Source organism: Dermacentor andersoni, chromosome 7, assembly GCF_023375885.2.
Source record: "Dermacentor andersoni chromosome 7, qqDerAnde1_hic_scaffold, whole genome shotgun sequence".
In the NCBI taxonomy this organism is placed as follows: domain Eukaryota; kingdom Metazoa; phylum Arthropoda; class Arachnida; order Ixodida; family Ixodidae; genus Dermacentor; species Dermacentor andersoni.
The window spans coordinates 27,312,456-27,337,685 of NC_092820.1; the positions used below are offsets into that span (position 1 = coordinate 27,312,456).

Here is a 25,230-nt window from a genome sequence, read left to right on the forward strand (position 1 = left end):
TCACCTACTTCTCCAGCCTCGTTGATGGTGCCAACAGTGGGGTCAATTTTTTGGGCATCTTTCCCAAGAGCTGCAAAAACAAAAATTACTGGAATAATACTTGCAGGGTGGCAAACAGATTGCACACATATGGACATCAAGCAGTACAGCTCACTCTGGGCACACATTATGCACTTCCTTTGAACTTGCACTCTAGTGTATTACTTTTTTTGAATCATAAATTTTTTCATACAAAATTTGCAATAGTGTTATGTGTTATAAATGAGTGCGAAAGTGAATTTAAAATCATATTTGAAATGATCCCACTGAACTGAAAACAGCATAAAATAAACATGGTAACTGTAACTTCCCCCAACAAAGCTAAAAGCAAATTAACAGAATTACGATATATGGTGCTCATAAGTAGCTCACAGGAGCCGATAAAACCCTGGATGCTGTACTTACTAACACAGTGAATGCACATTTTTTAATAATATTCATTGTGAACTTGAGGGTGAATTCGTTCGAGGCAAAAAAATTATTTGGCAATATTCTTGCCAAATATGTCACAAACATCCTCTTTCACAGCAATTAGCAATACAAACTGCAATCTGGAGTGCATAGAGTGGAAGAGCTAGCAGGAACAAATGAGCATGTCCCTCACTCCATGTGATGCCAGCCAGAGAGGCTTCTATTGTGCTTTTGCTGTCATGCTGTTTGCAACAAAGATGGAGGCACAGTGAAAGCAGATCAAAAGCCATGGAGTGGTGGTAGTCAGCTAAAAAAAACGAGACTGTAGTGGCAGCTGCCACGTAGTAGCTTCATCATAAACAGTCACACAGGAATAGGTTCGTTACCTTCGAGACAATGGGTGCATCACAGGCTGCAACCTCACAGACTGCCAAATGCATGTGTGCCTCTGTCACTGTATTGAATCAAGCATTGGTATATGCTGCACCACGCTGAAGGTCTCACAGTCTTCAGAGATGTTACATTCACGATGCATCTCATCACAGTCATTAAAAGTGGCTAAATTGCTCTTGTAGAACAAAGCAAACAACAGCTCTCTGCAAGGAGGCAGAGTGTATTGCTAATTGAAAGTAATAAAAAAGATCTTTGTTAGCATCCTATGGGGGGTGAATATATACACAGCATGTTCTTTACACGATTAAGTACTGCAATCAATTTTGTTCATTCTTACAAATTACATGGGATGAGAACCACTCTCTTAAATCAACCTTAATTGACAAAAAAAATTATCGGTTCACCTTTAGATGGCTGTACCAGGAACCGGTTGTCAGTGCCAACAACAGGGAGCCGGCCATCCTCAACAGGGGCTGTCAAGAAGAATGTTTTGCATTACCTATTCAAATGCACCAAGCACCAACAAACCATCCAAACTAATATAAGCATATCGATCCAACCTTTTAAAAGGCATAAATAAGCTTGTAGGATGGGAAGTAGCCTAATTTACTTTAGATCAGCTCTTGGAGCAGCACTGCTGCCTCTTTAGAACGGTTTTAAAGCACGACTTGCAGGTTCTGGAGCAGCTCAATAAAGCTTGAGACGACTCAAATGAATGCAGATTGCAAAAGTTGCCGAGGAGAACTTCTTGCATCACTATGAAACTAATAACCTTATTATACAGCATAGAATCAGAGATCTCAATACCCACGAGAATGGTAGGTGTACGGACTGATATACATATGACAGGAGGAGTTAACACTGCTTTCCAAAGACCGAAACAACACAAGATAAAGTAAAAACTTCGTTAATATGGTACAATTTATCTACTCATAAAATTGGAAGACTGGGCAGAATTGGTTTAATAGCAGAGCCTTAAACCAGTGTAATTCTAGCCAGGTCCACTTCTGATAACATAATAGTTTCATACTATCTGTGCAATTTGCAGTTACACAAGTAATGCGCAGTGTGCAGCAAGGCTTCCTGCACTTGGCTACATTGTGAATAAAAACTTTCCTTGCTATTAAAAATATTTCACCAAGTATTTGCCCACCCAAAGCAATGACAAGAGTGTGTGACTCGACTAGAATGAAGGCAAGAGTTGGCATCACCACTTCAGAGAAGTGTTGTAAAGTTACTACTGTCATAAAATTTAAGGTTTTTGGCAACTAGCAAAGACAAGGTTCTCTTTGCCCTTATAGGGTGAAGCATACATCACTTTATGTTTTCCAATATAGCTAGCAGTTCATCATCTACACAGAGCTAGAGTTCATCATTAGATATGACATTCACTTAGCAAAGCAGGTACCTTTGAGCCTGCACTACACTACCAATGTGCTAAAGCATAAGCCATGCAAGGCCGAGCAAAAGGAATTTCATAACTAGAGTCCCTTTCTTAATGCATGCAAAGTTCACAATCTAATAGGTTTCTGGGTACATGATGCTTTAATAAACGTCAGCTGATAGCACAGTGCTTGTACTATTTGTTTCTCTGCCCTTCGACAGCCTCCTTTCGCTCTGCCTGCAACTGTCTTAAACACAAATTGAAAATATTTTGAACACCATGCCACATGGCATGGTGCAGCTTAAGTCAGATTATGAAACTAAGTACCTACTCTCCAAGCTTGTCATGTGCTGCCTATATATGTAAGATCGAGAATGAAACTGTGGCTTGCCATTCTACTGACAACCACAAGCAGAGTGTGATGCCAGTTGCCAGTTCAATTCCAATGTGCCACATTGAAGATACTGTGCATGTTATGCTTAACACAATGAAGAAATATTCTCGAATGCAGGTATATGTAAACTTACAAAAAGGCCTCTTTGTGTCATATTTACAAATGCTAGAACACACTATTCAAATTCTAATGAAGCGTCAGATTAGCTGGCTAACGCTGTAGAAAATTATTGCCAGTACTGGCACCGTTGCCACCCCTGCCTATTCAAATGCTACTATGTTGCATATCTGGCATGTCATTTTCCTTTGACCATGCTGTGACGAAGCAAATAATAGGGATGTGAATGAGACAGGCAATGTGATATGCGCATACGAAAGGGAAATAGCAAGGATGTGGGTAGAGACCTTGCGGTGGGTGCTCTAATCCTGAAGTGCCCAGGCTACCTGCAGGGGCAGCTGCAATGGCAGCTGCAGTGTTCTTTTCAGCTGCATCAACTGCAGCAAAAAAATACAAGGGTATATATTGCAGTGACCATAACAAACAAAACAAAATAACAAAACTATTTACTGCATTGAGGAGAATAAAGGAGGGGCACAATTTCATGGTAAAATGAAAACATAATTGTGTGCTTCCTAATAAACAAGTTCAGTGCTGTTATCACAATAAAAAAAAATGATTACGTTGGACAGCTCAGTGCTTGATCTGCAAAAAAGAAAGCCGCTCTTTGTGAATGAGCATGCACTTAACACCAAAGAAGAAGGTGCTGCTTACGACTGCAAATCAGAAAACGAAAAGTGCACTGACAATTTGTCTGGACATCTGAAGACAGAGTACTTGCATGAAAAAGTGGTCACTTTCCTATCAATTATATCTCTGGTGAGCAAGACCTTCTGAAATTCACATTATTTGTATACTTATTCTCATGTCAAACTCTGCATTCATAGGCTCCCACTTTTAACCAACAAATATCTGCAATACAGTTCTATGACAAGTGATAAATACCCTGAGGCATGGTTGCCTGGTGTGCTAGCCTCACTTCAGCACTTGCCACTGACGATGCTACAGAGGGTAGCTGGCGAGCTGCAAAGCAGAGATAACAAAAGAGCATGAAAATGACAAATGTGTGATGGGAAATTTAGTGATAACATAGAGCACAAGAAAAATCAGGTCGTGTTTCCACATCAGTAACGAAGAGGTCACCTTGCTCATGCAAGAGACAGTGAAAAATACAGTCTTGTTGGAGCCCTTCTGGGCCAGAAAGAAAAATTTATGCCTTGGTGGCTTTGTATACTGCCATTCAGTGAGCAAACTGAAGCAAACATTTTTTATGGGGTTTAGTAGTAGTGAAATTTTAGACACAAGTTCTTCAATGTTGCGAAATGCCAACACCAAAATGCAAGCTGCCCCCCTTTCCTGCCCCCCACAGCATAGGCTCTTTCACATTGCCTCGACCAGTTTGAGCACGCAATGTCTTTCCCCTGCCCTCTCCTTCTCGAGGTGTACCAGTATCCTGACACATTCGAGTGGAGTGACATGCAGCCAAAAGAAGTAATAAGTACCCAAAATATCCTTCATTATACAGGCCTTGCTGTTCTATATTAGCATCTCTTAGAGCACAAATAAGGCAAAATAAGGGTGCTAAAACAAATGAAGCTTTTCTCTGCCTATGCTGAGATGCCTAGTTTTAAAGAATGAGCTATCTTTAACTATATACCCACAGCTTCACAGAGTAATTGACTACTGTTGATATGGTATTGTTGAGGTTGACAGCACGTTCATTTTGCAAGCACTTGAAGTAAATACAATCGTTTTAACGACATCGGACTGTATCGCCACACTTCCTTCCAATTCCTTCGCAACCCACCCACTTGCTGTGAAAAAGATACACCTTTTCATTAGGTTGCAAGAAAAAATAAAATGTCAAGTAACCTTTAAGTGAAAGGATCATACTGAGCAAATAACAGCATGAGCTGACAAGGACGAGACAAGTAGGCAACACACACATGAGTGAAATAAGTTTTTCGAGTAATCAATATTCTACTCTAATATTTTTGGAAGTATTCAGCACTCAACTGCATTGCTAGCTTTTGCTGGTATTCAACGAAGCAAGTGCTTTGCTTGTGCAACTCGTGCATGCCTGTTTAACACTTTACAGACAATCGTCACTGAGATCTGCACTTGTGGCCTGATAGTTTGCAATGCCGAAGCTTCGTGAGGAACCTTTGAATGCAAAAATTAGGTTATATTTACACGCTGTGCAGAGAGCATCTCTAGGGCTTGAAAAGGAGGCCGATGTAACCATATGGCTAGGGCCAGCACCAGCCATCCTGAAAGCCTCGCTTGCGACTGGTCCTTGCACACTGTTCTGCTGCCCTGTTGAAGGCAGTAAAGAACATTCAGGCTGTGGCTTTTCAACGTTGCTGATTTCTGATTTATAGAAGAAACAAAAACTGTACAAAGAGCAAGTATATAAACAGCTCAATGAAAAAAAAGCAAGCATTCGGGCAACTTACATGTTTACAATTGCAATTCAGCTCATGCACTCCCTGGCATCCCTACACTGCAGCTTTTGTGAAAAATGAACACATTCTCTTACACAGTGAAGTTTATATTTTCTTGCTGTCTTTTTAAATTTTGCTTTCTGGCAGCAACTCCTTCGAGGTACACTAAAGAGAAAAATAATTATTTTCTGTATTAGTAGATTACCTTTCTACGCTGCAAAAAGTGTCACCCTTACCATAAGAAAAGGCTTGATAAGCCAGATTTTGCAAAAATTAAAGACTGGAGGCAACAATGCCTTGAACTTCTTGTATAAGCTCACCCTGATGCTACAAATTTTGACAGTGTTTTCTAGCACCTAGATAATTGTTTATTGGTAAAATGCACTAAAGTGTATTCTAAAGGAGGTAAAGAATGATTTTGGCAACTTTCACTAACATTTATTGAGCCAACTAGGCCCAAATGTCAAAAAATAATTTAGGGGGGACGTTACCACAAGCAAAACGCGAGACTTGAAGAAAGGGATGACACGAAGCGGTTCGTGTCGTTCCTTTCTTCAAGTCTCATGTTTTGCTTGCAGTAACTTCCCAAAATCATGAATCACCAACTGGCCTACACTCACACTCTGCTATGTCAAAAATACTTGGGAATTCGTGACATCACACTGATGGGCTGGTACTGGGGCTATGGCACCAAGTTCAAAAGATTGACCTTTTGCTTTTATTTTGTATTTTAACAATCAAACTACTGTTGTTACATTGACAAATAGTTTATGTGTATTTTTAACTAATACCGTGCGAGTCCAAATTGATATCGAATTGTGCCTCTCTTTGTGTCCCTTTAAAAGAAGGCACCCATTTTTATGAATGACAAAATCAATGCTTTTATTTGCAAGATGTCTAAACCGCCCTTCTATTTTTTCTTTTTTTTGAGGCACGGATACCAGCACTTGACACTAGATTCGAAGATGCACTATAATGAAACATACATACCAGTTTCAAAGATCTTTGCGCATAGAGCTCTTTGAAGTTCTTTGTTAAGTTCTTTTAGGTCCACATTTTCAATTTTCAGCCTTTTTACAAGACCTTCCAGCTGAGTCACCTTTTTTTTGAGGCTCAAAACAGTGGCCTCATTGTTTGTTTCTTCCTCCTCAGGCCGCAGCAGCTCCTGCTCAGCAGCCTTTCTGGCTGCAGTCTTTGCCTGCTTGTCAAGCTTTGCCTGTGTTGGTACAATATCAATAATCATACAGCAGTACCTCATATCACTAAATGGAAGCTAGTATAATCCCCATAAAAAAGCCTTAGAACTATTATTACAAGTGATGCATGAATACTTCTACAAAAATCTAATATAATGGCAGCAGCTATGTGAAAATAGTTGTAGGAATTTGTCCAGCATTTCTCATGTCAGTCCCATTGACTACCTAAAACCAAGTGATGAACTGCAGGTAGAATTCTTGTTTCGGCTGCTTTTACCTGCAGTGTATGTGGTGATCAAGACACTACAATCTCTTATAAAGTTAGTGTTGAATGATTTTGAATGGGCTGGATGCTGACGGTTGTTTTACTAAACTGCTCCGACAACATGATGCCACATCTAGCTTGTTGCACCACTCTGCTGCAAGAAACAAGCAGGGATAAAAGTCTGCGAGAGAATGTTATTTAAGTTTGGCTTTATTGTTTAGATGCTTAAGGAAGTAACTGCACGCTCCTGAGGCATACGAAGACACCAAAAGGACAAGTAAAAGAAAGAAGCCAAGCTGTCACTTTCATTCATCAGAGTGGCTTTGATAGGAATGCACTGATAGCTGACGGTCATACTAAATTCAGTAAAGCTGTTATTTAACGGCTGGCGGAACAAAAGAACATGTGCATTAACCGTAGCTTTTCTCTGCATTTCCCCAGCAGTGGCAGGTATAGCTAGCTGAGAAATGGTTAAAAAATTATTGATTTTGAAAGTCCTGATTTTTAAGGCCTTTGTGGCCCTATAGCGTATATGGAACTTTGTAAGAGTTGAAATTCAGAGCTTCCCAGTCAGGCCAGCCTTGCCAGAGAATTTTCATAGGAAAAGATCGCCTGTCAGAGGTTAGCGTGAAAGGCAACCGTGGGAGCACCCTGGTGCTACACGCAGTGTATGGGATTGGTCCTGTCCAAACTTTTCATGCCAGTTGTGAACATGCACACACCCTAGGATAGTAATCTCATGTCTTCCACGAGGCAGGTTATATGAAAAGTATTAAAGCAGTGGCTAAAGAGCAATACAAGAAAATGATGTTCCCCACTGCCTTGGCGCTCTTTGGCCACACTTGGCCCTTGCACCAATAAACACTACATATCATCATCAACATAATGACCATATGGCAACAAGGAGGATTGATACCTGTCTTTAGGCAGGTTGTGGTCAGTAACTGCTAAAGAAATTTGAAAAATGTCTATAGCTGTCGTGAGAATATGAAAAAAGAAAACAATCTTGTGCTAGCACTCGAGTCATATGTATAGTCTTAGGCAGTTAATGGGAGCTGACCTAAGTGAGAAATCTGGGTGTTAAATTGTCATAGCTTCCATAAGAATAAACACTGCCTAATTGTATCTTAACTTATAGCACGCACATATGTATGTGAGTTAAAAACAGGGATAAAGTGCCTCGGAAAGCCTGGCCAACATTTCGATAGGAGGACCTATCTTAGTCAAAGGCGGCCTCGTCATCCTCGGCACTTTAGTTTTAAAGGCTTGGTACAGTGACGTCATGTTCGGCTGTCGGTGGCTGACAGCCGGCTTCTTATGATATGACTAATAAAAATCGGGCCCCTTGGTCAACCCCCTTTCATCTCGTTTTGGATGTTTTAGTGTCATTCGAATCGAATGGCATTTGGTGCAACGAATGTCATTCGCTCGCGGAGGTGCTACACTCGAAAAATTAATGTCATTTGGTGGCGATATGAATGGCAACCATTCCGAAAAAACGTAGCTACTAAAGTAGAACAAGGTAGTTATAAAGTGCTGCAAAAGTGCATATAAAGTGTTTGCCGATGCCTGATTAACCAAAATGTGCAAACAGGCGCCTGAGTGCTTACAATATGGCCAACGAGCAGAGTGGCGGAGGCATGGGCGACCGCCAGACACTGCTGAGCTGAAGGGTAACAACATTTTGCGACAGCCTGCTGTACAGATTTCTTCTCTTTAAAGTAACAAGTTCATTAAAACAAACAAAAGTTATTATTTCTTTACAATTATGGCTTTAAATTTGCAACCGCTCAGTCCTGTTTTGGTTTGTTTCTGGGGTTGAGAGTACACATTCGCTCCGAGTGCGCAGCCGATTGAGTTTCTCGAACTCATTGTTGACTGTAATGTCTTTGTTGCTGATCAGCAATAAAAACGTCAAATTTCTGCCAACTGAGTGTAGTATTACGTCTAAAGCGGACAAAAAGTGTCCTATTATACTTCTTGTGAAGAATGCCATAATTCGTGAGTAGGAATTTTCGAAAACCCTCGCAAACATTGTAAGAAATTCACGTAAGCCGTAACTTGATACATCAAATTTGTCCGTTGATCTAACGGATGGAGTTGACAGAACTTAGATATCTGCTTTTGGTGCAGAGTTCGGGTTTCGTAAACTTCGTGTTTTTATTTCTTTGAAACACTGCAGTTTTTAGAAATTCTTTTAAGAATTACAGGTTATAAATCAAAACTGGGGCTTCCAAGAGTAACTTTCTCTCTCAAATGCAACATATTTCATTCAAATCAGTGCAAGGATTATTTCATAAAAGCATTTCTGCATTTTACGTGTATCTGAATTGCCGGCATGGCAGTTTGGCCCAAACTAAAGCTTCAGTAATGGCTAAAGTGTATCACGTGTTACTGGTTTTAGGTTGATGAAGTCTTGGCAAAGTTCATTAGAGATCACGTCATCAATACTCAGCCGAAGAAAATACTTTCACCGGGGACAACTAGCCCTTAATTTCTATTAGCCAGTAACATATTTACATAAACAGAGCCGTTTGTCGCACCCGGCCGTGTTAAAAATAAACGGCAATATATGCGACGAATTGGAAGTTACCTCCGGTGATGATTTATTTGAGTTATATTCCACACTAAAGGATACTTTTATTAGAAGTTGTCAAAAACAAATAATTTTACAGCATTGCGAAGTTAGTGAAATAGCTAGGGCGGTAATTTTCTAGTGTGAGGCGGTCTCCCTTTTTAAAGATGGGTACAGTTCGAGCTGTCCTCCAATCACTGGCTAGTTGTGAAGTCAGCAAAGAAGTGAGAAAAATAATAAAAAAAAATTTAGCAAGAGGTAAAGCATAGCGTCGTAGGGATACGTTTGGGGTATTGTCAGAACCACACGATGTTTTGGTTTTGAAATTTAGTAACATAGATACCACACCAGTATAAAAAATGAAGGGTGCATCTGCACGTGTGAAAAGACTGTCGTGTTACATGCGCAGTTCGAAACTGAAGTGTTAAACAAGCTCTGGAAGAGAAATGAGATGTGTCTGAAGAAAACAAAATTCAATAAGGTTGTTCACAGAACTGCATATACAATATTACTAACGCTCAAACAAACAGTACGGCACAAAAGACAGTGCAGCTAGTTAGCGTATAATGGAGATATAAACTGGGAAGCGGTGATCAAAAGCAGAGGTGCACGTACCGCAAAGTAGCTATATTCATTTGTCAGGCGGGGCCGGAGTTCTGTTGCAAATTGTGCACTGCTGCAAATTATGTGCAGATCTAGTTAATCATGCGCGCGCGCGCACACACACACTCAAGGAATGAGACAAGAATGCATGAAACATGGAAACCGCAAGGTATATACAGATGGAGAGTGCGAGACTTGAAAGCAGACAACAATGCAGAAATCGGTAACACGTTATATTAATTTAATTTAATTCTGGAGTTTTATGAGCCAAAAGCACGATCTGATTGTGAGGCACGTTAAAGTGAGGGATCCCGGTTCAATTTGGAACACCTGGGGTTCTTTAACGCGTACCCTAAGCAAGTGCGCTAGTTTTTTTCTTAATCTTTTTTTTTTTCCCGCTGTCATCGAAATGCCGGCGCCTTGCACTGGTTAGGATTAGACCCCGCGATCTTGCGCTTAGCAGTGCAACGTCATAGCCGCTGAGCCACCATGGCGGGTAACATATACGGATGAGTAGTAGTCAAGTAGATACACTATTTCCTCGCCCTCATACATGCCTGATACACAGACTGCGATTAGGCGTCGCCTTCACGCGCAAATATTTGCACATTATTGGACGGACTAACTCCCCGGACTGTTCAGTGTGTGGCGCTGTAGAGACTATAGAACATTTGCTCGTGGTGTGCCCCGAGTATGCGCGCGAAAGACTGACAATGGCAGATACTTTGAGACATTTACACATTGGACCACTGTCGGAGGACCTCTTGCTGGGCGCATGGCCACAGAGTTGGCAGACGACAGAGACAATGCGTGCTCTTTCACGTTTCCTAGGTGACACGGGCCTGGAGTCACGCCTGTGATACCAGTTGTGTAATGTGTCCTTCACCTCGTTCCTCCCATTATCATCCCCCATTGTGACACTTCTTCCTCTCTTCCCCTTCCCTTACGTAGAGTAGCAGGCCAGATGCTCCATTATCCGGCCGACCTCTCTACATTTTCCAGTCATTAAAATACTTCTATTTACAGTGCCGTTAACCACGCGCTGCATGCACCTATAATGTGATGTCAACGGTTCCTATCTGAACATAAAATCAAGAAAAACACTTCATATTGGCCACCCTCATAACAGTTGTGCCCCTGATCAACTTGAGGCGCTTTATGTTTTTCTTTTTTCTCTCCGAGATTCCTACTCGAGCGCCGAGACTCGCGGATAACCGTTCGTGGGCGAGCCCTCGGGATCTGTCGCGCAGAAGCAAAAGCGATGCAGGCGAAGCGCATGTCGTTGACAACGGTACAGACCAGCTGCAACGACGTGAGCTAGCTAGCCGACACGCAGAAACGTACACTCGAACAGCATGCAGGATAATGGTGTCCCCAGACGAACCTCCAGAGCCCACCCAGCACGCAGAACAACACACCCCAGGCAGGCGATGCCAGGTTGTGCACATTGGTACGGATCGACTGCAGCCATGCGCGCGCACTCGGCGCGAGCTCGCATGGAGACAAATGACCAGGTGGCTCAGCTCGAGGCGACGCGCGCGCTATTATCCTACGCGGCCTAACGCGGCACAGCCCAGCCGGTGCCGACACTTCCCCCCGTCCTCTTGTAGACCGGCGCTTGCTTTACGCGCGCGCACGTGACATTTGAAGGCGCGGGAATTTTGAAATAAAGGAGTGCGCAGAACGGGTCGTGTATATATGTATACCTATAATACAACGGGGCCGCACATGCAGCCACTCGATGCGTCCATATGGAGAACTTCCTTTTAGGTTCAACTGGGCAAGTAAAGCATTGCACGTCGGGCGCTTGCAGGGTAGCCTTCGGGAAAAATCGAGATAAGGGACGCCGCGATTGTTCCCGTGGCTTATATCACATATGGTGAGCAGATGCGCGCTAGGTAAAAGTTGTCGACGCCTCCTTTGGTGGTCCAGGTTCCGCGGGTTCCTCCTCATCCTTTCGTGCGCGCTCTTCCACCTTAAAAGTAAAAGACCGCTGAAATAAAGGTCACTTGAACCCCCGTCAACGATAGAGGTGTGCGTATGGTCTTACTCTGCTTTTTCTCGTTTATCTCTCGTTCCTAGCGATTTATAATATATTTTGTTGTGTTAACAAGCCCACTCGGCTCTCTTCGATCTGTCAACGGTGTAAGTGCTATTGAGGATTGTTTGTGAGCAACTTCCACGCAATTAAGATGAGTTCTCCGCGAGCGAAGCGGTACAGACGCTACCTGGAGCCTGAGCGATCGCGCTATGTTCCTCGACAAACACGTCACAATCAACGCGTGAGGCAGGGCGATGCGGCGCACGCTGACGGCGTCAGCGAAAGCTCGTCGGCCAGCGACGAACGCCAGCCGGACTCGCCAACCTGCTCGGATCAATCTACGGTGGCTGATGTCGATCAACTGGACGAAGATTTATTTTATTGCGAAGAAGCTGACGACATCCCGCAAGAACGCGTTGACTTACGAACAGAAGCTGCTGCTTGCGAAGGAGAGGCTGGAAATGAGTGTGAATATGTGGAATGCGGCAACCGCGACGAAGAACAGGCTGACGATTTCGAGGATCAACGAGCTGACAACAGCGGCGATGGACAAACTGAGGGCCCCGAAGAACAAGCTAATGACCGCGACGAAGAGGAAGGTGACGACTGCGAATTTAGTGGCGACTTTCTCGAAGAACAAGCTAATGACCGCGACGGAGAGGAAGATGATGACTGGGAATTTAGTGGCGACTTTCTCGAAGCTGATGACCGCGACGTAGAGGAAGATAACTACGAGTTTAGTGACGACTTTCTCGAAGAACAAGCTGATGACCGCGACGAAGAGGAAGGTGACGACTGCGATTTTAGTGGCGACTTTCTCGAAGAAGAAGCTGATGACTGCGACGAAGAGGAAGATGATTGCGAATTTAGTGGTGACTTTCCCGATGATAGCGACGACTCGACGACCGATGACGTAGACGACGATGACGTGAGGCAGTTCTTCGAGAAGTGTGAGAAGGAAACCTTGCCTAATCAGGCCATTAACAAAGCCCAGGCGATGTTGCTTATTATGGCCTATGTTTTATACGCAGGACTGACATGGTCACAAGTGGATGGACTGCTGAAGCTTGTTAATACCCTCTGTGGGACCGAAGTGGTGCCTGAAACAAAGTACCTCTTTAGGAAAATGTGGCAAAACAGAATGAAGTCACTTGGTGTGCACTTCTTCTGCCAGCGTTGTTATGGCTACCTTGGATCCCAAAATCTCAAGGACAGATCAAGCAATTTCACTTGTAGCCAGTGTAGAGTGACGCGAACTGTAAGCTGGCTGCTCTTGAAAGGCAGCTTCTTTTTGGTCTTTGACTTAAAGAAACAACTGCTCAGTGTGCTCTCGCAAGCCTCAACAGAACTGTTTCAACGATTAAAATCAGGAGCATCCACAGTATATGGTATGTATTCTGATATTACTGATGGGCGCCTGTACCGCAGCATCAGGGAACGTGTGAATGCAGAGTGGTGTGACATCACCGTGACTATCAACACTGATGGATCACCAGTGTTTAAGTCCAGCAAGTACAGTGTGTGGCCCATTCAAATTTTGGTCAACGAACTGCCATTTGACATTCGCTTCTGCAACATTGTTGTTGGAGCACTGTGGTTTGCGAAGTGCCACCCTCCAGCGCACCTGTTCATGCTGACTTTTGTAAAAGTGTTCAACAACATGAACACGATTTCTTGGCAACATGCTGGAGAAAGAATTAATTCAAAGGTCTTTGTGACATGCTGCTGCGTTGACTCACCAGCAAGAGCTTCACTGTTAAATATGAAGCAGTTCAATGGCTTTTATGGCTGCTCATGGTGCTTGGAAAAAGGAACTGCTGTGGAACGTAAGTTGAATGTTTGTCTTGTGATACGAGTACTCAGACGTTGCAGTTGTGTCCCTGAACAAAAGTTTTGCTACTGTTATAGTTTATTTACAAAGCCTCACAACTCTGCACAGTGTCCTTCAGTGCTGCAAATAATAGTTAAATTGAACAGTCCAGATTTGATAGAGGGATGAATTAGTGCGTAATGTATGTTTCATTGCCCAAAGTACATCTATTATGTACCATAACTAGCTTTTACATGTTTCGTTCTGTCTGTATTTCATGCGAACACTATATAGAAACGAGAAAGGACCATTACAGGCTAAGTGTTAACCTCTAGCTCTGTTCAAATGAATGAGTTAGCTTGCATTCATTTAAACAGACGTGATAAGTCACATAATTATGATATAGACCGTGTGCTCAGGTACACATTGTTACTGATGTCAGGCACATAAGTCCAATAGGTGTCACATAAGCTCCATAGATCATGGTCGCCATTTAATTGTACTATCAGTCTCATGAGTTGCTGGGATGTTGTTGTGCTTAGCAGGCTGCAGTACTTCAAAAGTTAGCTTTACAGTGATCTCGTCAGAAAAGATATACACATCTGTTTGCAAACTAATATGAAACATTGGTACATTTGGCATCCAAAAGTGAATAATGTACCCTAAGTCATAATGACAATGCAGGAATTGGAAGCTGGGCTTCATAATGCAGATGTTTATATTTATTTAATTCTTTCTTTCTTCCACACAGACTATAAAAGGCTTACTATAAGTTGTTGAAACTGCTTGAGCAGCAACCTTTTCCACTTCATCACGTCATGCACAAGCTCATTCGCTTGTGTTACAATCACAGTGCGAACCTGATGTGTTTAATGCATGATGAACGGTAATAAGAAAACGAGTCTGTTTCACTATTCAGTGGTACATCTTGGCTACAGCATGGTATTATATGCCTATGCACACATTGCCCTATAGAGTTTCTTACTATTGTTACTGAAGGAACTCTGGTGCTGCGACCGTTCAGCTGGCATGAATATCATGGTTAATACATGAATTTGTCTGATTTTCAGGCTTTGCAGATTCAAACATTCTTATGGCTTTATTTACTGCACTTTATCTGCCTTTAGCGACCTAAATTTCGAAGCAATACTACCTTTCTAAATGCAGAATGCAATAAGACTCGGTGCGGAATTACTGCGACTTGATGCATAAGTACAACACAATATTTTGTTGTAAGTGGCGATCAACTTGTTAAGTCACACAAAGTCATATGAAGCCAGGAAAACAAAGCTTAGACCAATCCATGTACAAACCATCATTCCCATGTTGGACAAAGCGCCGTGCTTGCTGTGACCATAGACATTAGTGCCAGAGCTTCCTCTATTAATTTCTGTAGGAAACTCTATGCCTTGCCCAGACCTGCCGTGGTAGAGCAGTGGCAATGTCATTCTCTTGCTGAGCTCAAGGTCGTAAGTTAAATTACGGCAGCAGCGGCCACAATTTCGCTGAGGGAAAATGCAAAAGCCCTCATGTTTTGGGGGACAAATAATTCCAGGTGGTCGAGATTAATCCAGAGTCTTCCACTATGCCGCGCCTCATATCAAATCATTGTTTCAACATGTAAAACCCCCAAATTTTTCCACTTTCACCTTGAACAGCTCAAGTTCAGTGTATTATGTGTGGCGATAGCATTGTCCTCTTGCTGTCAATATATACAGGGAGCAAGTCTTACCTCCAATAAGTGTGCATGCTTTGAAAAGGTGCAGAGTGCTTGATGTTATTTATTTATTTACTTATTTATTTATTTATTTATTTATTGAGTGCTGCTAGCCTGCATTGCAGGCCTTAAGCAGGAGTGGGTTTTACAGAATCTGACACGGTACATTTGAATAACAAAAGAATTCAACTTACAAAGACATATCTGGACAGTACAAACCAAGAAATGCTATTGACTTGTCAGGCACAGCATTCAGTACGATAACATATTTCGAGCATTCAGAAAGAAAGAGAAAGAAAGGAAAAAATTGTCTAAATCACTCGAAGAAACATTGACAAGTCACCGTGGTCGAGAAAAGTATCAAGCAATTGGGAAATTGTGATGTAGATGACGCATTGTTCGACACATGTTGCTGAGGATAAAAACATAATAGAGCTCTGGCAAATCAATCTGTAGATTGTGATAGACATGCCGCAATGCACAGATTATCCATTAGACATATTGAAGTTGCTACAGAAAGTGCTAAATATTATTACGATATTATCGAAAGGCGGTCAAGAGATGAGCTGCCGCGAGAACGACGAAGTTGGTCTGTGCCCTTGGTGTGTGCCAGTGTCGGCCTGGCTCTCTGGCTCCAGTGTAAATAGCCTGTAAATAGCCCCTTTCGTCTGTGTCTTTCCACACAGCATTCTGGTGGAGGTGTCTTTCCACACATAACAATATGAATGCACTGTTCCTGGCAGCTTTTCTTGTTCAGTTTTCTGAGGAGTTTTGCTGATCTTTACTGCGTACAACTTGCACAGCATATGACAAACCCTGCCTCAATAATGCTCACAACCATATATCTGGAAACCCTTCCCATTTGCCTTCGGGGTTTATCAGCATTGAAAATTATTGCATTTTACATGGTTGTGCATCAAAATTCCCTGTGGAAACAAAATCTTGCCTATAGACATCAGTAGTTCCTTCTGCACTGGGAAAGTTACCAACAACCTTAGCTATTGTAAATGGGATTAGAATGTTCCAATGTTGTAACTTAAGTTTTTACTGCTTCTTGGATTGGATATTTGGATATTTGTAATCGTGGTTGGCTGTGGAAGTTACTAATTCACATTAGAAAATATATGAAGCATAAAAGTAGCATTTTGTGTTCTCTTTTTATAAAACTCAGCTTTTAGCATACTTCCATTTGCAGCATGCTTCTGTGCTATGGGTTATAATCCTGCATTTTCTTTAGACAGACTTCAACGACATTGAAATTTGATTAAGCTACGATATATCAAAATGCTTTCATACAGGGACTTTGCGATACATTCCTGGGGAAAGTGCTGCTGCACTGCGCACGCACAGAGGCATGGTGCAAGACATGCAGGATGCCTACGAGCAAGGACGGCCTGTTCATGGAATCAAGGGCCCCTCACCCCTATTGCAACTGAAAGGCTTTAACCTTGTGTGGTGCCTGCCCCCAGATTACATGCACTGTGTGCTGGAAGGTGTTACACAGCAAATAACCGAACTGTGGCTGACAGGAGCTGGAACACCCTTCTATATTGGGCGGCACATACAAGAAGTAGAAAACCGCATCCGGGACCTGAAGCCTCCAGCGTCATTCTGCCGCCTCCCCCGTCCTATTGGTGAACGGAAGTACTGGAAGGCGACTGAATGGTTGTATTGGCTTTTGTTTTATGCTTTGCCATGTCTGAAGGGTGTACTTCAAGAAAGGTACCTTACACATTTTTCTTTACTCTGTGAGGCAATTTTTCTTCTTTTGCAGACGTCTGTGAGTGCATCAGACCTTCAGAGGGCTGACCACCTTCTTTCTTCTTTTGTGAACAGAGTATGCGTGCTGTATGGGGAAAGCAGTGCCACTTATAACGTTCATCAGCTGCTGCACTTGAGCAAAAGTGTTGAAATGCTTGGACCGCTATGGGGAACATCCACGTTCCCATTTGAAAACAGTAATGGGCTGCTTGTAAAGCTAGTTACGGCCTCAAAGGGGGTTCCACTGCAGATTGCAGAGCGCTGTATTATGAAGCTATGGCTAAACATAGCAGGTAGGTTTGTGAGTTTGTCAGCATCTCTTGCAGAGAGAAAAAGAAAGATAACTCAGACAGCTGCTGCTGAAGTGAAAGGTATCAACGTACTTGGGGCGCCATTAAAATTGGTGCAACTGGAGACAGGTGTGGCAGAACTGTTTGTTCAAAAGTACGGGACAGTTCCACCCTTGATGCATTATGCTAGGCTTCAGATTCACTCAATGCAGGTTCACAGCACCCGCTACAGTCATGCCTTGAAAACATGCTCCAGCTGCACGAAAATGAGTGACGGCATTTTTTGTTTGGTCACTGACATCTGTTCTTTTTTTTTTAACAGAGCGGAAAATTGTTCTCGTGTGCCAAGAGTTAGTAGCCGTGGAGCCTGAATTTAGAAATGTCAGTTATATGCATTCCTGCAGGCGTCCACCAACCAATAGAAACTTTACTCTTCACGCTCCTGAGGATGTGCGTGCACTGTGTGTGTTAGTTGAGCAAGGAAATATGCTTTATGTTTCTGAATTTCCAAATCATTACAAAATCGACTAAATCGCTTGAAGCATTTTTTTCTATAAGCCCAATTGATTCACATTTGAGCGTCATGATCGATATTGTTGTTATGGTGAGGAGCTTAAAGGCCAAATGCAATGAAATTTTGGAGCGCTAAAGAGCCTAGTGTAACATAATGTAGACATTAAAGAGTCTCTGTGCAAAATTTGATGTTTGAAAAACAAGCGGGATATTATGCAAAGCTAGCAAAAATAGACCTTTTTGATATTGAAACTCGGAACAACACCACCATTACCACTCACTGGAAGTGACACATTACCTCTGCAATCTCAGAGGCCGTGCTGCTGCATAGTGTAGATACTGTGGCCACCACATGGTGCCGACACGAGCCCTCTCCTTGTTAGAGGCGCTCAGACTACCGCATGCTCTGGTTGGTCTCTGTGGTTCTCAAGGCATGGCTACACGAGCCAGCCGGAGCGCATGGTGCCCACGGCTGCCGGTGGTAAACTGAGAAATCTCTGACACTCTGCGACTTTGTAAATGTTATTACGATATTATCCATGAGATGCTCAAGAGACGAGCAGCCGCGACAACGACAAAGTGGGTCTGTGCCCTTGGCGCGAGCGAGTGTCGGCCTGGCTCTCTGGCTCCGCTGTAAACAGCCTGTCAGTAGCCTCTTTCGTCTGTGCCTTTACACACGCAACAATATTGCTTCAGCAGTATATACTACCCATTTCTAACAAATATTGCCGAAGTGAAATTTCATTGCAGGTGGCCTTTGTATGATGGGTTCTTGTCAAATATCGAATTTCTAAATAGTTAAAAGATGGAAAATTGAAGCTTTACTCGCCAGATTTAGCTCCCCCAGATTTTCATCTTTATTCTAGGCCCAAGTAACACTTAGCTGGAACCCACTTTCTATCAGATAGTGATGTCATGGCTTCGGTGGAGGACTTTCTTGATGTGCAGGATGAAACCTTCTACAAGAAAGGGATGATGGGACTGCAGCATTGGTAGAAAGTGTGTAGTGCTGAGAGGGGAATATGTTGAAATATAGCCACGAATGATTGAGCTCCTTACCACCTTTCATTGATAGGCCGAGAAGCTTGCAGTTAATCCCTCATGTAGTACACTACAGCCGTTTATTGGATGGAGCAGGCTGTACATTTCGCACTACTTAAAGACTACTGACAATGAGTATTTCTGAGGTACACTGGCATTCTAAAGGTACAGAACTGCGATAACACCAACAAAAAATGTTTTTATACTCTATGCTTTGGTAGTTTAAAGATTTTTGGTTTCTGAAGTTGACGCTTCACATGTTCCTTTTTTTGTTTTGATCTTTTTTTCACTTGTGTGCTAGCTTGGGCCCATTCATACATATGTAATGGTGGTGGTGGCGGTGAGTTGCAGCAACAAGTAGGTGTCAAGGCTGGCAATTGCTCCGCCTGAGTGTCTCTTATAGTATCACTGTGGTGTTTCACCACATGTGCATCAGACCAGTCTCTCTAAAGAATGTGACAATGAGGCATGAAGTTTCTTTGCGGGCTATAACTGATCCTTTGGGGAACACAAGGTGTTGCAGGCACGCATGCAGAAGGTCCTTTGGTTGCAGATTTTCTAGAAGAGCATCCCTTTCTTCTTGGAATTTCGGACACAACCACAGAAAGTGTTCAGTGCCTCCTGTCTCATTGCATGTCGTATACAGTCGCCGACTGATTTTTCGGACTCCAAAAATTCGGACGTGCTGGATTATTCGGTCTGCTTTGCGGCACCGCCATTCACCCCATGAACCATAATGTACAACAACTGCCGAAAGTTCGGACACCTTGCAACCTCTCGTCTGATTTTTTGGACACTCCTTGGGCCAACTCGATCGAGAGCACCATGCACCGACTCTGACCGATGCATGGTTCGACTTGCTGAATGCCATTTATGTTTTGAACGGAGCCTCCTTGCTGCCCCACGAAGTGGCGCTACTGCAAATCCCTGCTCATCATCATCGTTTATGCCTGGTTCGTGGCTACAGCAGTTGCGGTCTGAGCTTAGTAAGTCATGTCAAGACAATCCAGCAGCTGATTTGTTTCTTCGTGCATGACGCTGCGAGTAGGTCACGTTTTTCATTTGTGCGACTGAAGTTCATTGTAAGGAAGATAACAAACGTGCGCACAGAGTCAGCAGCATCGGCAGCATCAAGCACGCAGCAGAGGCTCGAGCTCGGGAACTGCTCGGTGCATCCTAGTACCAGTACAGTAGGGAAAGGCTTTGATCCAGCTGACAACGCCAGCGATAGGCTGATCAGTGACATGTGACCTTGCTCCGCCCCCTTGCCGCCATGAAAGTTCCTGCATACCGGGCGAAGTGTGCGCGTTTTGCCTGTTGTCCTATGCACAGTGCTGTGATAATTTTGTCCCGGGAGGCCCGAAATTCCTTGTTGCTGTGCGGTTGTGTGCCGAAACCAGACGAAGGATGGCAAGAAGTTATTTTGCATCTCGCGCGGCAACCAGAACCTAACCAGAAGAAAAGTATGCTTGCACAGAATTGGACGGAAAGACTGAACTGTCGGCAACTGCATGACTATGCGAGGAAAGTAACGCAGTGCGATACGAAGGTGGGAGAGAAAGTATACACGTGCGTGTGCAGAGCTGCGATAGTATTTCATTCGTGCGCACAAATGTTGACGGCCGAAATTTGTGGAGATTATTGATTTTATTGCATTATAAGCCAGTTGACTTAGCAAGTGCAATGACCTAGCAGGCAAGTAAATAGTGGGGCAGAAGCGCATTAACTTGCTGACATATATTCGCATTGCGTTACGTGTAATAAAAAATCACAAATTTCAACAGCAAATTCTACTTTTACACTTTCCTGTGTTTGTGCGTGCGTTGTTAGCTGTACTTTACGATATGTCCGAAAAGTCATTTCCAACTCTGCATATCCTAATTGTATTTTCTTCATTGCATATGTGAATAAATATATTCCTAAGTACCTGCATTACTCTGCTTTTAAAAACAAATACTGCATAGCCACTGCTTATAGCCATCAAATAATAAAGTATAATAAAATATATCAAAGTACATTACATACACCTGCGAGCTAGTTCCTTCCAAGTTTCCCTTACACTCGAAGATGTTTCAGTAATCGGCGATGTCATTTTACTGATGAAAAACACACAACAAATTAACATAAGAAAAACGCCAGAAGCGATACACGTATCGCCAGCAAAACACAGTGCAGTAATAGCTACGCCAATCCGCGTACGTTTCGTATAAGGGCCCTCTAATTCTTACGGGGCTTTAGCGGTGCACGGAGGCGAAAAGGCATAAACACAGCAATGCGCGTCATGATTCAAGTTTACGTGGCGACGTACGTGGCACGGTTCACGAGAACAGTCAACCACATTCACACACGAACACACACTACGCTCGCTGTTGGTGTGCCGCGAGATTAGATCCCGCTGGCAGCCCGAACACGATCGAGGAGACTCGCTGACACGATCCATACCGCCGCTTCAGAATGTCACGACAGTATAACATTGCATGCACTGGCTCGTAGCACTGAACCACAAAACACCACAGTCGTCGTGTAATCGCTACACGACAGACACACTCCGCGGCAAGAAGACTGTTGGCGCACTCGTTTCCACACACACACAGGATGTTGTTTAGTTGCCGTGAGGGTCGCACGTTTCAGCGACGTTATGTCGAAAGTTTTTCGGTCCAAGCACCTGTGAGCCTTCTTTTTTACACGAATTATTCCTTCAACGTAACCGCTATGTGTACGCAGCACACTTGCAAGCAAAGGAATCCACAGAGCAAATTAGATTAAGCGCAAGGAATCACCAAGGCTCGCGTGCGCGGTGATTGAGCGCAAACGAACGAAAGGTAAACATCCGGAATCGAGGCGATCAAGCCCCCATTCTGCTCTCTTGAACGTTTTTCTTTCAGCACTCATTTAAAATCAAAGAACTAGATTTAGCAGTTTGGGCCCCTCTTTCGTTTATCACCACAGTCAGGTACCAGTAGCGTTTTCTTTCCGCGCGTGTGCAGATATTTTTTCACCTCACGAATGCCGCGGTTTAGCTTGGGCGCCGTCTGCTACAGGAACTTCCTAGGTTGGGCGCGCGGCAGATGTCGCTATATACAGGGACCTTATGTGCGACTGGTGTCTCTATGCTGGTGTCGGCATGACGGCGTGGTGATGTTTGCTTTGTGTGCTGTGTCGAGGTTGCGGTGATCCAACGTGGCATACGGAAACATTGGGTGAAGTTGGCGCAGACTGCGTTGGGGAATGTCAGCAAGCAGGTGCCAGGAGGCCTAGGATTTGTCGCCGTCCGATGTGCTCCCTACTGACGCCGAAAATGTTGTGCCGCGCAGTGGTTGCATTGCGATTCCGGACACCGTCTCGTTTGACAGTTTCACAGGTGCTGACACTGCTGTACAGACGCGCGCAGAACTCGACGACGGCGAGATCAGGTTTCTGGTATTCTGCTGCACCGCCGTACGATAACTCAGAGTCGGAAGATGACGCACCATGTGATACGCTGCATGCTGTCACATGCGGAGCGTGTACGTATGTACAAGCAGTGACTGCTTTCAGTGACCGTACGACCCTCTCCGAGATTCAGGCTTATGTTATTGCTCGTAAACCGAACAGCATGCAACGGCGCATTCACTATTTCTTCAAGCCTACTGCCGAGCGCGAATACGTACGTGGAAATAAAGCATTTCTTTTTTTTTTCTTAATCTGCTTTTCCGGACACCTGCTTATTCGGACATTTCCGCAGTCCCCGTGAGGTCCGATTAACGGTCGGCGACTGTAGTTCGGAGAACTGATACGCCCCGTCTTAAATAACCATGCTGGTGTAATAGCAGATACTGTCCTTATTCGATATATATAGAAGTGAGGTTTCCTCTCGACAAAATCTCTTGGTTACGCATGACACATTCGTTGGAATCCGAAGTGACCCAAAGTGATTTCAAATGTCAGATTTTTAAACTTAATTACTATTTTGGCTCTTGAATTTGAGAGGATGATAGAGCGCTGCATATGCTAGAGCATCAGCTTTTTCGATGCCAGCAATGCCAATGTGGGAGGCCATCCACTGAAACTTCACTGTGGAGCCTTTGTTGCCGAGCTCTTTCACAAAGGCTAGCTATTTGCAAGGAAACTTGATGGACAGTAGACCGCAGTAGAATTGTTGCAACGTGCCCTTTGAGTCCGTAAGGAGGACCACATTCTGTTGAGACAGTGTGTTTAGTTTGCGCAGAGCAGCAGCTATTGCCGCGCCTTTCACAACTGTCGACTAAGCTGTACAGTCCAGACAGCCAGACGCATATCTGAGCAGGAATATAGAATGCAGCAGTGCAGTGGTCTTCATCTACTTTGACAGAGCCATCTGTGCTTACTTGTGAGGTGATTCGGGTAAGTCGTGTACAATGTTCCAGAACTAGTGACTTGGCTTCAGCAGATGGAATGCAGCTCTTTGACTGCAGTTGTGACACACCTAAGTAGCATGTGCCCCGCAGGGGCGTCTGCGTCAGCAGACGTTTGGTGTGTTGCGACACCACGGACCCGAGCACACGAGGGTTGGACCCTCCCGCGTGTAGCCGTGCGCGGCTTAGCCGTGTCCGGGGAAAGGGGGATCCTGGGGGTTGAGCCGATGCCGGGTGTTTGGACCTTTAAGGCCCCCCGGCGGAGGCAACACACCTCTTTGGCCTCTGCTTCACGTAGACGGCACCCCCGGACTGACCCACCCGGGGGAAATCGGTAGTTGCCTTTTCCTGTCTCTCTCTCCCTACAACCTTCGTCTTTCCCTTACTTTCCACCTTTCCTGTCTTCTTCTGGCTTCTTTTCATTCCGATTTTTCCAGGCAGCAAGGGTTAACCTTGTGTGAATAGCCAACCTTGGTTATTTCATATTTGGTTATAGTGGTAATGTACAGCTGGCGTTTGCAGGCAGTGTTTCACAGGTCCTGCAGCGTCCCCTTGTAGGACTCCATGGTGGGTGGCTGGCGTTACTGCCGAAATATCACATATATCTATGGATAGCTCCTTTCCTCAACTCCCTGATCGCCCTCAGAAAAGAGGGCGCACCGATGAAGTCTTTCAGTTTTTCGGACGCCAAGTCCACAACTTCCCACGTTTCCATGTAGTTCACTCGGAAACACCAGGCAAACCAGTACGCACCATTTCACCTTTCATTGTATCAAAGACCCTGACTAATGTTTTTGGAGCCGGTTATAAGGCGACCAGGATGGCAAGCGGTGATCTCCTCCTGGAGCTCCGCGATAAGAAGCAATACGAGAAACTGCCTAAGCTAGTGTCATTTGGGGATCACCAACTAACAGTAACCCCGCACCGTACTATGAACACCACCCGCGGTGTTGTGTCGGACGATGACTTGCTCGAGCTCACTGAGGCTGAACTCTTGGAGGGCTTCAGTGAACAGAATGTAATCAATGTCAAAAGAATTAAGATGAGGCGAGATGGCAAAGAAATCCAAACCAAGCACTTGATAATCACCTTCGGATCAAGTGTCCTGCCCGAATCAATCGAGGCAGGGTATATCAAGCTCCGTGTTAGGCCATATGTGCCAAATCCGCTCAGATGTTTCAAATGCCAACGTTTCGGCCACAGTTCGCAGAGCTGCCGAGGCCGTCAAACCTGTGCAAAGTGCAGTGCCCATGAACATACTTCTGAAGCTTGCAAGAACACTCTCTATTGTGTAAATTGTGAAGGGGAGCACGCCGCGTACTCGCGTGCGTGCCCATCCTGGAAAAAAAGAAAAGGAAATTGTAGCAGTTAAAGTAAAGGAAAATATAAGTTTCAAGGAGGCACGCAGGCGAGTATCGTACCTGCCCAAGAAAACCTTTGCCGAAGTGGCGCGTCAGGGGGCAGCGCCACAACGGCCTCCGGCAACTGTCCGACCCACAGGCAGTGAGTCGGCAGTTACGCCATCTGCCCCCGCGGCGGTTGCAGCTAGCGCTGCTCCGTCGACCCAGAATGAGGGACCATCGACCCCGAAGGTGGCCGCCGCCGAGGCTGTCCCAACCTCCCCGGCCCCTTCCAGCGCTGGCAACAGCCGGCGCAGCCAAATCCCGCAGGGTGCCCCATCGACCTCTGGGCTGGTGGGCGCAGGGGTCTTGCCCTCCAAGGCAGGACTCTCTCTTGTAATTTCTCGCTCGCAAGAGCACGTGTCCGGCGCCTCACAAGAGGCAATGGACACTACACCCATCCTCAAGGCGCACCAAGCGCCTAAGGAGCGGCGAGGCTCCCTCGAACGCTCCAAAAAGAACAAAACCCCTATTACAGGGCCTCGAAAGGGTTCTGTAATCTAAGGCATCCCGTCCGTTTCCG

At 44.4% G+C, this 25,230-nt stretch overlaps 1 protein-coding gene across 1 annotated transcript; it reads left to right on the plus strand.

Moving 5' to 3' along the window:
• Positions 1 to 11,953: 11,953 nt before the first annotated feature.
• Positions 11,954 to 17,654, plus strand: LOC140219551 (uncharacterized). The gene is made up of 4 exons (XM_072289438.1): positions 11,954 to 12,750; positions 13,231 to 13,628; positions 16,628 to 17,383; positions 17,593 to 17,654. Exons 1-4 carry the CDS (start codon positions 11,954 to 11,956, stop codon positions 17,652 to 17,654), a joined length of 2,013 nt encoding a protein of 670 aa, XP_072145539.1.
• Positions 17,655 to 25,230: the final 7,576 nt, after the last annotated feature.

Bases quoted from the DNA above. Each gene is read 5' to 3' on its own strand.
- LOC140219551 (XM_072289438.1), top strand. From the start codon at position 11,954: ATGAGTTCTCCGCGAGCGAAGCGGTACAGACGCTACCTGGAGCCTGAG. The intron at 13,629-16,627 runs GTAAGTTGAATG...GCTTTCATACAG, and splicing joins AAAAGGAACTGCTGTGGAAC to GGACTTTGCGATACATTCCT. The intron at 17,384-17,592 runs GTAGGTTTGTGA...CACTCAATGCAG, and splicing joins GCTATGGCTAAACATAGCAG to GTTCACAGCACCCGCTACAG.